Source organism: Argiope bruennichi, chromosome 9 (assembly GCF_947563725.1).
Source record: "Argiope bruennichi chromosome 9, qqArgBrue1.1, whole genome shotgun sequence".
NCBI classification, from domain to species: Eukaryota; Metazoa; Arthropoda; class Arachnida; order Araneae; family Araneidae; genus Argiope; species Argiope bruennichi.
Genome location: NC_079159.1, coordinates 87427999 through 87443074, shown reverse-complemented (window position 1 = coordinate 87443074; position 15076 = coordinate 87427999). Strand labels below are relative to the sequence as shown.

Genomic DNA, 15076 nt, shown 5'->3' with positions numbered 1-15076 from the left:
TAAAGAAATAAAACAGGAATAAATTCTCCAAGAACAATCGATAGAAATTATTATTCTATAAATTCGAACGAAAATTAGATAGGATTCTATAACTTTGCGATAAATCCGTATACCAAATTTCTTCAAATAAAATGGAATTATATTTGCTTGTAGTTAATATAACAGACGTAGTTTTCATTAAAGGATTTTGTCCAAAATGGTATGCAGATCTACAAGTTTGGTGTGAAACACATATCACATTTTATCAATCACATCCAACAAACGCGAAATATAATCGCATACAATCATACGGACATATCAATGTCTCACGAAAAAATTTTGGACTATGAAACATTCAACTTTATGTGTTTTCAAGTAATCATTTAAACAGGATGACAGACATAATTTAAAAAATGTTTTTTTTTCTGGACTATGGAGAAATCTATAATTACGAAGATTCATCAAAATCTTGAGTCAAACTTTTTGATGATTTTTAAGAATTTTTGATAGCGCATTTCGTATAAGACATAACAAGAAATCTTAAATACACTCTATTGTATATTGGTACGAATTTGTAATGTAATTTCCCATCACAATTTGTTCCATCATATTAAAGATAGTTTTATGGAACGCTCTGTGGGATACTGACAGGCTGCCGGATCAATGGTCCCCAGACTTGGTCACAAACTTTGAGGCTAATTGGCGACAAAATGGATGATACTACAATCGTGAGGAATTTTGGCGATCTGAACAATAGGAGGCGAATTATGCTTGATACTTCTAGAACCTTCTATTCCCTGCCCCGGAAGCTATAAAGCCAGCTGTCCAAACCAAAGTATATCGTATAGTTAGAACTGAATCAACGACGAATTTGTTGGATCAATCCAACGAAGCGAAAACGCTGAGTGGAAATCAAGAGATTAGTGGATTGAGAATTGAGCTATGTGCCGAGTCTTGGAGACAAGTATTGAAGCAGCATTGAGTTCATGAGTTGAGTAGCCAGTCGTGCAGTAGTGAGTTGTCAATTGGATACGGCTAAAGAGTGGATACGGGGGAGGGGCAGCAGACGTTTGGAGAGACCTTAGTTAATTGCTGTGTGGATTCCCTCTTTTTGCTGAGTTATATATGCTAGCTTTGTGGGCTGTTGTGCCTTTTTACTACCAATTTTTATTTGTGAACTGCTGTTTATTCTAAATGAGCTACTGTGTATTGCTTATGTACACCTCGGCTGTGTTTTGTAGGTCGTGTCTCCGTGTAAACAAACGTCATTATTTGTTATTGAGGTCTGCTGACTGAGTTACCATGCACCCACTACAAGCGAACCCGTTCGAGTTCAGCGGAATTTTTTTTTTATACAATACTAGCCGCTTTGGCGACCAGCCGGTTCGCCAATCATAATGCTTGTTAAAATTTTAATAATTAAATATTCTATGTAATTCCTACTTTAATGGCTTCTTCATTAAAATATTTTAAAACTTTAAACTTTGATAGACATATAATTCACTTATAATATTATAAAGGCCCTCAGCCATAGCGTAATACGTATCTCTCTAATTTTCTCTTAGCTCCTGTAGAATTTATGCTTTAAATTAAAGTGTAAATGATTAATCTGCAATTAATGTAATAATATTTTTTTGCTGAAACATAGCATTTTTTTTAATAATATGATTACTGAAAACAGAATCACTGAGCTTTTTAAACCTTATGGGCACTAAAGAATATCTTTCTTAATTGACCTAAAAATAATTTAACCTAAAAATAACTTAAATCAAGTCCGCATCCGTTGATAATAGTTGTCAACAATCAGAAACACAATGGGCATGCGCGAATTTTCATCGCCAGTTACGGTAACGCTAATGCGTGAATTTTTCTACGCCAGTTGGGGTAACGCTACTAGATTAGAAATTTTTAATTTCTTTTATTCTGTTTTATTTTAATTCAAAAGTATTTCAAAATGAATCTGAAAGATCGATTCATTAACAATGTTTAATTTTAAATGCATCAAACACTAAGAAAACAAACAGAATCGTTTGAAATAATCGGCCGAAAATATGTTAAGCCTATCCTTGTTAGCGTGGGAGAAAAAACTGAAGCCTTACTCATTTGCCGGTGGGAAAATGAAAAGATTTTTTTGACGGGAAAGTTAGTTTTTAATTAATAATTAAAATTCTAATTCAAAATTCAAAAAAGGGGCCCCAGGTGCACATTCCCGATCTCCAAGGTATGCATGTTCCAAATTTGTTAGCTGTAGGCCGAACGATCTGGCCTGTAGAGTACCAACACACACACACATTGAGCTTTATATAAGTATAGATTAAGACCTTACTCGAATATCTAGGTTACATTTTTAATTCAATGAATAGTTTGGTACATTTCATGTTCTTGTACATTGAATCGTAAAAATCTTTTTGATTATTATTGCTGTATAATTATTTACCTCTGTCAGTAATTTAGAAAGGCACATCTTCCTTTCGTGCATACTAATAAAAATGAATTTTCTACTATAAACAAATAAATTCTTCTTAAATAAACTATTGTATGTTTATTCTATAAAATATTATTCTTTAAATTCTTATTCCTTTTTAAGGCTTTTAGAAAATAGCAATTTCTTAGCTGTTTACCTTTTATTCCTATATAAGTCTAGACTTTGAATTAATTTTATTTAAGGGACTTTAAGAATGTCAAAAGAGATTAGAATCTCTTATTTACAATATTTTTAGAAATATTTTAGCAATTTGAATAACATCTATTTTATAGGAGAATTTCTTGTCTGTAAAAGAATTTCTGAAAAATTCAAGGCAAATATCTAGCAACACAAATGACTTTTCGCCTAAAACAAAATTATTCTAAAATTTGAAAAATTCTTTCCAGGAATTTATCTTTAATATGCTTCACGAAATATTCTTAGTAATATGACTGCAATCTACAAAAGTCGAAACATATTTCAAAATTTTACGTCTTGCTTAATAAAAGAATGCTGATGTTTGTTCAAATGTGAATATATAATAATTCAAAAAACATAGGAAAATATGAACATATAGCATTGTGTATTAGGAATTAATTTTCAAGAAACTACATCGTATTATTATAAAACTAAAATTTGAGTAAACTTTAATAATAATAAAATATTCAAACCTGTTATATATATATATATATATATATATATATATATATATATATATATATATAAAGGAAATTTTTACATTGTTTTATATGTTGAATTAATCAGTATAATCTCAAGAGAGAGTGCAAATTATTTAAATGAAACGAAATATTTATTCTTTTATTTTGTTATATTTTTATTAGTAAATCAGACAGAAGTCGTGAATTTGTTTTTTCTTATTGATATTTTATTGGTATCCATTAGTTAGTTGATTTTCGTTCGAGTGTTTTTATTTTGAATGTGTGTAGTTATAACCCGCGTTTAACAAAGAATGATTTTGTAAAATTCTTGAAATTTTCTTGAAACAATTTTGCAGCATTTATTTTATGTTCTTTTCTGGAAAAATTGTTTTTTGCAGGTTTGATTCAATCTAAAGTCCTATTTTGAAGCTATGGAAGGTTTATTTAGAGCCAAATCTCGTAATTTTTGAAAGTATTCAAAAAGGAACATTTGAATTTGAGCATTTATTCCTAGAATATTTTTTCGGAAGTATATATAGTAATGTTATTGCATTCTACAAATCTCATAATTTTTGAAAGTATTCAAAAAGGAACATTTGAATTTGAGCATTTATTCCTAGAATATTTTTTCCGAAGTATATATAGTAATGTTATTACATTCTACAAATCTCATAATTTTTGAAAGTATTCAAAAAGGAACATTTGAATTTGAGCATTTATTCCTAGAATATTTTTTCCGAAGTATATATAGTAATGTTATTACATTCTACAAATCTCATAATTTTTGAAAGTATTCAAAAAGGAACATTTGAATTTGAGCATTTATTCCTAGAATATTTTTTCGGAAGTATATATAGTAATGTTATTACATTCTACAAATCTCATAATTTTTGAAAGTATTCAAAAAGGAACATTTGAATTTGAGCATTTATTCCTAGAATATTTTTTTCGGAAGTATATATAGTAATGTTATTACATTCTACAAATCTCATAATTTTTGAAAGTATTCAAAAAGGAACATTTGAATTTGAGCATTTATTCCTAGAATATTTTTTCGGAAGTATATATAGTAATGTTATTACATTCTACAAATCTCATAATTTTTGAAAGTATTTAAAAAGGAACATTTGAATTTGAATATTTATTCCTAGAATATTTTTTCGGAATCGTGTATAGTAATGTTATTGTATTCTAGAAAAGTCAGAAACAATTTTATGCTTACCGTTTTATTTACATTGTGGCTTAGTATATTATTCAGCAGACACCTACCCCGACACACCCTTTCAAATTTTCACACCACAATCTTGTGAAGTACTTTGATATAGAGAGACTTATTGAGTACTGGATAAATTCAGTGGAATCTTGTCTCTAAGCAGTAACTTCCTAATTTGAAGTGGGTATTCAGTCGCTAGTTTCTTGCTTTCTTAAATGATTTTGAAAGATCTGTTATATGCAGCACACACACTAAATATCATTTTTTTTCTATTGCCGCTGTTCTTCACACATTTAGATGGATTTCCAAGCAGACGTTTAGTCTTTTATTATAAAAATACATCATTATTTCATGTTAAACCAGCGGGTGTGATCTCCTCGAAACTTTGCCGCACACCCTTGTGGTAAAAGCTTATAAGCCAGTTAACAGCTACGCTACCCGGGCAATTGCTTTTGTATCGTGGTCATGTTGCTGGGCTGCGAACCACAAGGTTCCATGTTCTACCCTCGCACATCCCAATCCGCTACGTTGGTGACCTCGGACGATGAACCGTCAACCTTTGTACAGCTGTTGTGGCGCCATCTGCCCGCAACCAAAGTCGTCAGACTCACTTGACGCAGCAACAGCATTAGCAACCACTCACCCACACATGCTCGCCACAATACTTGGCGCTACTCAACTGGGTACAGGGGCATTAGAATCAACAGGTAATACATCACCACTCAACAGCCATATCGTTTGTCTCGCCTCCGACTCACTGGAGGGAGAGTCTGTGGTTTTCAATCAGTAGGAAAGTGAACGTATTGTGGTGCAAGCGTATAAGCCAGTTAACAGCTACCCTACCCGGGCAATTGCTTTTGTACCGTGGTCATGTTGCTGGGCTGCAAACCACAAGGTCCCAGGTTCTATCCGCGTTCATTCCAATCCACCACACCCACCAATAAAATGGCTTATCCACCTTTCTCCGCATAAAATCATGAACCTTGGTGGATAAGACCGCAAATACTTTACATGGTTTTGGTGAACGATAGTTATGAAATATAAATCTTTGGCATAAATTTATCAATTTACTGAATCTATTGCAAGAATATGTATTTTTGATGCTTTTTTTGCCTATGGATTGACAACAAAACTTAACACAAAACTAAGTATGTAGTATAAGATAAAACACTGAATTTCATTGATTTCAGTCGTTGCGCTTACAAGTATGAGAAAGTACAGACTCAAATGGTCAATCGTTTTGCAAGTTTTGTTCAAAATTCTATAGGTTTAGCACCGATATTTTAAATGCTAAACTTAAGTACCAAATTTTATCTACGAAGCTCTATGTGTTTTGTATTTTTGTTGAGTTCATTTACTCGGACAGTTAGACAGGCAGACTTACTGTGAATGGGTTTTGTTCAAATTTTGAATTAAATGTATAAATTTGATTGCAACTTCATATAGTAAATTTCAACTTTCTAACTCAAAGCGGTTTTGAGTTATGGTGTTCATAGACAGATAGACAAACAGCGAGGTCTAAAAAGTGGAGATTTGTTAAGATTTCGAGTCTAAATTTTTTGATTATTACAATATATCCTCTATACATCGTATGCAAGAAAGTATAAAAATATCTGAATTATTTATACCAATTAAAAATAAACTGTAGCCATTTTTTCAATATTTTATTACAAAAATGACAATAAGGTATTTTATTATTATTTAACTTTTAAATATTTCATACAAGTTTTAAAACATTCTGAAATATTTTATAATAACCGCATATATATTATGATTCACTCACATTCAAAATCTCGTTTTTCACCCACATGATCCTATATTCAAGCTTATTTTTCAGAATTGATTTTTTTTTCGAATTTCTTAAATTCAGTTTAAGATATAATCACTTTTAAATGCTATATTTTATTCTGATATAATGCTTTCTTACTTTGATATATAAACGTAAAGCATAAGAAAAGAAATTTCATGTTCTTGGCAACATGTTTGTATAATTTACTGTATTTTTTATAGATATTTACAGCAACTAAGTTAATCAAAACTTTTATTGTTTTTAATAACTAAACATTAAATGAATATCACTGATAAAATAACAATAATTGTAATAATTATAATAATACTAAAAAAATAATAATGTAAAATCTATAAAAAATTTTATTGCGCTACTTTTATAAAACTACTTATGGATCTATTCGTGAATGCTTTTGGACATCTCATATTTTTTTTCAGTAACTATCTTTCAGGAAGAAGGATTTAACATTTGCTTTACTGTATTTTATAGATTTACTTTGTAACAGCTGTTATCTATAAATTGAATTATTCATAGAATTCAAAAAAATTTTTGTTGTCATTAAGTAAAAAATCATTCAATGTGAAATAATTCCCTGAAAATAATAATGATCCCTTTTTTACTTCTTTTAACAAAAAGTATGGATAAAGGGAAAGACAGAAAAAAAGAAATTATAGCTTCTAATCGCTAGCACTTGATTGTTCAAACATGTTTACTTCTAACTTGGCTTCATTATCCACATCATAGCAATAATAAATATTGAATTAATATGTTTAAAAATATTTTTAATTATTTATTAAAATGATAAAAATAATTATACACCATCTCTTCCTTATCATAGAAAGATAGAAGTTTGAATTTTAAGATTGTTGAAAAATCCTCTTTTGTTCAGTATTGTTACGAATCTGTGAGGCGGCTTCCCAACATAGTCAGTTCCATAGGAGGTTCCAGAGCTTGGCGACCATTTGGCGACTTTGGTGCCAAAATAGATTATACCCGAAACATCGAGAATTTTCCCGATCCGTCCAGTAGGAACGGATATACGCCTCGAACGTTCCTGATTGGGTGAGAGGCGTCTAGCCCCGCCTCCTGAGACCTATAAAAGGAAGCGGCCGCAGCTGCTGGGGCAGAGTAGTCGGAAGCGACAGAGAAGAGTGGTCGTGGACCAGTGGAGTCATCGTAGTTGTGAACCGACGGTGAATTGAGCCTTGGACCGGTGGAGTCGAAGAGTAGTCGGAAGCGACGGTGAAGAACTCGTCTTCCAGGGACTAGCGGAGTAGAGCTGCTGTGTATGCTATTGCATGCTGCACGTCTCGGCTGAAGATAATCGTCTTCTGTGCTGTATATAGTTGTCGTCTTTGTGCTGTCCTGTGTGTCTTCGTGTAAATAAACGTCGTTGTTTCATTTTCTACTGTCGCCTGCTGATTGAGTGTTCTCCACACCATATAACTCCCACTATCCAAACGAACCCCGGAAATTTTGTAACAACATTAATAGAAGCTGTCACAGAAAAAAAAATTTAATTTTCCTGACTTCTTAATCAAATATATTTCAAATAAAAAAATAATTCTGAGGTGCAGATTCAGGCTCACCTAAAAATGTTTATGCTAAATCTAAAAGTTCAAGTCTAATTAATGAATACAAAATTTTCGATTTTAGGGAAAACTATATTTTTACACAAAAATACATAAAAAAAAAAACGAATATTGCATAAAAACATTTTAATTATTAACTTTTTAAAATATTGAGCATATGTTCTTTAACTGCTTTCAGACATAAGATACTGTTTTAAAACACCATTTTGTCGCAATACAGAAATATTATAATTTATAACGTAATTGGACAACATAAATAACCTAACTAACATCGCCCATCTCTTTTTCTCCAATTATGCAAGAAAATTCGCAAAGAATGAGATGTTTTTTGTCACTAATTCCGGAAACATAACTACCCACATAAATATGAGCTCAAATGCTCATTTTTAAGATCGGTAACTTGAAATAAAATGCCAAAAATGGCATATACAAAATAAAATTTCCGTCGCAACGCAGGAAACAAATCTAAAGAGAACCTAATGATGTACGCACAAAACGCTCTCTCTCTTAACAAGATAAACTCCATAATTTATTTTTAAGAACAAGCATCCATAATTACAATAAACTTCGTGGAAGAGTCTGAATCGGGGATCGCAAAGCATAATTTTAACTTTACTTTCCTCATTACTCTTAACGATAAACTCCAGGAAACGAATACAAAATATCTTTTTCTGTTCCTAAGTTGTCCATTGTAACCCTCAGCTTGTCTCTCGTCATTAAAAGCTAAAAAAGAGATGCCATCCTAAGCTAAAATTAAAAAAAAAAAGAACAGACGGATCGACGAACTTCGCTCTTAGATCGTTATGCAGCAAAGAACATCATTACAAGCAGACGAGTATCACTCGAAAGCGAGTTGAGAAGTTAGAAGAAATATCGTTTGCTTCCAGTTTTGTTCTTCTTGTGTTCTGAATTTTCGGCACTCTCTTGATTTAATTACGGAAGATATAAAAGTAATAACTGAGTACGAGGCTTTTACAGACGACATTATTTCTTTAGTAGTTTAATGCGAAAGATTTGTGTGTTTTATTTATTTAATTTTGGCGAGAAAATGTGCGCATATTCTGATTTTTCCTTTGTATCCAAAATACATTCATTTACATATTTTGATAAAACTTTAAATATTTTCTGAATTAAAGATTTGTTTTGGGAACTAGGAATAGAATCGGTGGATATTTCTTAAGGACATTGTTTAGAATTCTACACTTTCATAGATGGATTAGAACAGTTTATTAGATCCCCGAATGAAAAAAAAAAAATGCTTTAAATTTTACCAGGCATTGAATAAAATATTCTTGATATTCATATATAAGTGAATAACTCGTATAATTTTTTATGAAGTTAGAAGATTTAATTTTGGAAGACAATTTCGGAAAAAATATCGTCCCAGTTTCTGTCATCCGTAGAATATGGCAATTTTAACGCAACGAGGGGCCGGAATAACCTGGTTGGTATTGCAACCCAAGAATTTGCATTCCTTGGGTTGTGAGTTCGAACCCCGTCGGCCGAAGACTCCCCGTGTATTTGGCGGCTGGTGCGCTTATAAATCTATCGTACCCCCAAAATCTATCTTGCCGGGGGAAAATGCCAAAGGGGGTACTGGTTCAGAGGTGCTCGTTCACTGATTCAGGTACAAATTACGATCTGTGGATGAGTGAAGGAAATGCATGAATGAAGTCCGCCCCATTAAAAGGGTTGTTACGGTTGAGTAGCTGAGTCGTACTCTTGGCAATAGACGGCGCTACTGCAACAAGAGACGCTTTTTCGAATTAATATTGGTGACTTTGCAGCGGGCTTGTATATGACAAGTGCCATAAGAAAGAACAACAATATAATAAATCAGAAAAATAATAATCAAATTCTACCTAAAGGCAAACTTATTGTTTGTGATTTTCTTATACATATTTCTTACTTTTTTTTGGGCAATTCTTGATAGTTTGAGGTTTATCATACTTTTTTTCCGCGTTTGGATTGATTTTGAAAGACTATTCAAAATCAGCAGGAGTGGTATAAATTTCTTGCATGCTTTCGAATAAAGATGTTATTTCCCACACCCACGCATAAAAGATTGAACCCTGGACAGGTTAAAAAAGCCACAACTGCTGAAATTTTTATTTTTGTAGTTCCACACATGAAATCTGTGTACTATGTAGCATTATAATAAAAAAAATCTCGATACTTGTGTTTAATTAAGCACATTCCATTGGTGATCAATTGTTAGGAAAATACCCATTAACATGTGATTTTTGATAATTTTTTTGGCTCCTAATTGCTAGGGTACTTTTAATATGTAAGCACCAGAAAATCAAACATGTATTTTGGACGCCTTATGCTTCGACTGATTGAAACTGAAATTGAAAATAAAACTACAATGGTAGTTAAAATATCACTTACCAAATTTCATTTCAGTAAGTCATTAAATTCTTGAGTTATTATGTTTATTTAAATACAAAAATACATATCTACAGACGGTAGATTTCTCATCAAAATACAAATACAAATCCACACTCAAAATGTCACATCTTTGTACCAAAATTTACCCATTTAGATCTTTCCATTTGATACAGCCGGACAGGCAGAATTCCTCTGAATGCTGAATCAGATGAATCTGAAACGTTGAAATTTCACCAAAACCTGGGGTTTGAATATTTTGACATTTTTAAATACTTTTTCGTTGCATTCTTCGTATACAAAATAAATAAATGAATAAATATATAAAAGCTAGATACAGAATCGAGATTTTTCTTAAGGAAGTTCTGGAGTCTTGGTGTCAACCATAAAAGTGCTTGTCAAAGGAAAAAAAATTGGGGGAAGAGAATACAGATCAAAACCATTTTGTTTCTTATCCTTCATTCAAATCTGTACTTAACCGGCAAAGAAATAACTTGTTTTAAAGAAAAAAAAACGCTTTTCTTTTTTTTTTAATCTTTCATAAAATATTAAGAAAAATATTTTTTAGTGAATCTAAATGTGAATTCATCACTTTCATCCAAATTCTTTAAAAATGATATTCTCAAAGGAATTTTATTTTTTACGTTAAGCATAAAAAGTAATGGGTGTCATTTACAACACACTTTTGTTAACGATGCAGAAAATAAACTGGAAACTAAAATAAACTTCTAATAATTTTTTATTCAGAAATCAAATAGACATCCATTATTCTAAAAAATGGAAAATAAGCAAATCTATTTTTATTTTAATATTTTTTGAGCTTTAATTTTTTAATTTGTTAACTTGTAAAAAATTAATAATTAGTAATTAATAATTAATCATAAAAAGTAGTAAGTGGATTCTTTGATGAATGTTGAATTTATTTCATTAATAACAAAATATTTATAACTTAAACTTCTTAATATATTTATTAGTTGTAATTTAAAATGAAATTTATTTATTTTTATGAAAGAAGTTTCATCTTTCATATTTGAAGGAAAGATAATATTTGTTGTAAGCAAAAAGTTTTGGAAAAATTCCCAGTATTTTTATATTTTGAAACATATTAGGTTAAGAAATATACTCATATTTTCCTTTTTTGTTAGAAACTCTTGAGTTTAGAGGAAAATTTATTTATTTTGGTTATTTTTCAGTTGATTCTGGATTATATTTAAAGGAGAAATTTTTTAGATATTTATTTTGAGTCATTTTGAAAGAGATTTTTAAAAATGTGACATGAAAGTGAATTTTTTTCCAGAAACCTATTGAAAAGAATTTAATGGCGCATGAATAATAAAAAATGGTGTTCTTGTTAAACGCCAAAAAATATTCATATTTTAAACTAAATGTATTTAAAATTCAAACTTAGAATAACATTAATAAGGAGATGTATTATGTTTAACATAATGTTAAGATGTATTATGTTTACTTTCTCAAGTGCAAAAAAGAAGCTATTGTTGTTTTGAAAAAACATTCAACATGGAGATTTTGATGAATTTCCCCATTTTTGATATTTCAAAATTTAAAAAAGTAAGTTTAAGCATTATGTCGATTCGTTTGAAAAGAAGATATTTCAAATTCGGACCTAACAAATGGGAGAAATTCAGTATGTGCGCTCAAAAATAAAGGTGCAGATTTTTATTAAGTTTTGAGCAAAATCCATAAATTTATTGTTTGTTTGTTCATTAATCTATCTATGTGTATTTGAAGATGATAACTCATGTATACAATAAACAAGGTTCTGAAATTTGTTGTGTTGTCTTGAAATTGAAATTGGAAACAATCGGTGAATGGTTATGTACCCATATAATATTGCTACGATAATTTTTCCGATAAAATCGGAATTGCGGTTCTGGATGTATGATGGCACAATCAATAGACATCAATAACAAATAATGATGTTTACTAACGCAAAGAGCGGCGTCTTGGCCTAGGGGTAGCGCGTCTTCCCCTGAGATCTGGGCGTCCCGGATTCGGGCATGGTTGTTTTTTACCCTCTGTTCTATCTGTGAAGCCTTGTTCTAACGATCTATGGCCTTACAGATGAGTCACGCTTTCACCCCTTGACCCTCTCTAGCGGTTTTATGGGGTGCTGTGAGGTTTGTTCAGTTTACCAACATTGGTAAACCGACGTGTTCAACCGGACATCGGCACTCCAGAAAACCGCAAGAGAGAGGGTCAAGCGGGGAAAGCGTGCCTCGTCTGTAAGGCCACAAGTCATTGGAACATGGTTTGAGGTGTGTGAAAGAAAGGGTTGTGCTGTAAAAAGGTGTTGTGCAAGCGAGTGTGTGAGTGTCATCTTCATATAAGCTAGAAATCACACTTCTGTCCTCAGGTGCTCAGGGGCCTTTACCCTCAGAAGCTACTGCACAAACTTGGCTTAAATCATTGACTTCGCCAGCGGGTTTGTCTAAGTATCATAAGTAACAAACAACAACTAACACGAATACACAGCCGAGACTTACATAAGCAACACACAGCAGAACTTGCAATAAACAGCAGCCCACAAGTAATAATTGGTAGCAAACAACCGGCCAGACAGAAAATTTTCGAAGAATGAAACATAATTCTCCTCTCATTGGGCCCATCGCAAAATTTTCAAAATATTTCATTTTATCACCAAATTCTTTGCGAGTTGCCAAATGGTCGCTAAGTTTGTCTTTAAACCTGGGGATCATTGATCCAGCATCCTATCAGCATCCAACAGAGCTGTCCATAAAACTATCTTTTCTACAATAGAGCTAAGTGTGTTGGGAAGCAACTTTACAGATTCGTAACAATATATACCTTGTATCTTTGAATGATCATATATTTTATATTGAAGTTTTAAATATTATGTATTCTCAATGACATTACAATATTTTAATATTTTTGTGGTAATGTCGATGTCTCTAAGCGCTTGCTTATCTTTTAGTATGTGTTGACAATTCACCAGCGAAACAAGAGTGGGAAAATATATAATTCCATTTTTTATGTCACTACCATTGAATAGAAAAAATAAGAACTGCTAATAAAATTGTTCTTTAAAAGGTGGATGAATGCATTTGCTTTAAAATCTGAAGATGAATGTTTTGCAATTGCCCGAAATATAGTTCAATAACCATCTGATAAACACTATTATTTCTCCATATTTTCCTACCTTTATTATAAGTTAATAGATTTCATCAATTAATTTAAATTTTGATTTCATACTATTGAAATCATCTAGTCGTGCAGGTAAAAATTGATTTTAAGAGTCCATTGTAGTTATAAAAGTGATATATAAATTAAAAGCTGAAAAGTAAAATATAATTTAATATTAAGCATTTTTTTTAGAAATTGCGTGAAATTACAAGCATTATACAAATGAAGGGGTATTTTTTTAATTGGACTTATTCATATGACAGATGGGCTATATGTTTTGCCAACATATCGATGGGTAATATTCTGAATTATATACATGAATATGTTTTAGGATCGTGCAATGAGTTGCTATATTAATATACGAATATATTAAACTTAACTAATTGTTGATTTTATCATTAAAATGCATAATATAAAAAAATTATAAATGATAAAGAGCTGGCTCCTCCCAAAAAAAATTAGACATCGTTTTTCACGTTAAAATGGTAAATGAGAAATTCTTTATAACGTAATAAATGTGAAAATTTCCATTTGGTTTCCCATTTCTCGTTTACCATTTTAACGTTAGTCCTACCTTTAAGCAACAGCAGTCAGCCACGAAAAAATCTTGTCGATACTGTTTCGTTCAACGGTGGCAGGGTGGTCGGCTATACACAAGAAAATCTTACCTCTAAATAGTTAACAAAAGCGTAGTATTAAAAAAACGAATGTACGTAAGTTAACGTGAGTCCTTTTTTTTATATATTTCCCAATGTTTATTTAATGAGTCTCCCTTTTCTCATTTTTAGTCCTTTGCTTAAGAATTTTTGATTATAAAATATTAAGTGTCTCTTGTTTATTTTTTTTCAGAAAAGTCTAATATCTGAAACAATACCAGCTACATGATGAACTGATGGGAACCGGATCTTCATGAGAAATGATTACTGATCCATCGATAATAGCACAAGCTTTCGAAAATTTATTTTTTCTTTTCATATCATCGCTGGCAGCACTGAGTAAGTTTTAAAAAAAATGTTGAAAATCACGAACTCCGATAAAATGTTTATAATTTTGTTTATTCATATGTTTGTTCCTTTTTAAAATAATGTCTTTTGATCTAATTCTTTTTGTGAATTGAGAATTGTTGAGGCAGAAACGTAAAAAATTCTCTATAGTGTACCAAATTGGATGTAATTATTACTTTGGTTGTAGGATCTCACTAAAAAGGAATTTTAAATTTTAATTAGATATTAAATTACTACAAGGAAATTGCAATGTTTTTCTAGAATAACTTAGGAAGTTATTATTGCACTGTTCAATTTCTTTTATTATTTATATTATATTTCCATTTCACCATTTTCATTGAAAAGTTTTCTTAAATTCACTATTAGGCTTTAAAAGCATCCTAAACGTAGTTAAAAGAAAGAAAAATACCCGAAGATATTTTTTTTGAAAAACAAAAAGTGGCGAAGTTCCTTAAATGTTTCATGAAAAGCAATCCAATGTAAAAAAAAAAAAAAAAAAAAAAAAAAAAAAAAAAACATTTTCCTAAAATTAAAAAAAAAAGTTAACATAGTCATTTATATCAATTTTATTTAAAACAATACTTCTCTAATTTTAGTATATTTTAAAATATTTTGAGTATGCGTTACAACAATATTTATGAAATATTTAAAAAATATTTTAAAGGTCTCTGATAAAAAACAAACAGCAACAACAACAACAACAAAACAGACGCGCACACACACACACACACACACACACACACACACACACACACACACACACACACACACACACACACACACACACACACACACACACACACACACACCGCAGCAACGGTAACAC

The 15076-nt window shown here is 31.1% G+C and overlaps 1 protein-coding gene across 1 annotated transcript in view; it reads left to right on the top strand.

The window, feature by feature from the left end:
* LOC129984790 (uncharacterized) overlaps positions 1 to 15076 on the top strand; it is a 200254-nt gene that overhangs the window by 151232 nt on the left and 33946 nt on the right. The window contains exon 2 of the mRNA XM_056094746.1: positions 14096 to 14241. Coding sequence (XP_055950721.1) covers positions 14163 to 14241 — 79 coding nt within the window. The 5' untranslated portion in view covers positions 14096 to 14162. The remainder of the gene's footprint in view (positions 1 to 14095; positions 14242 to 15076) is intronic.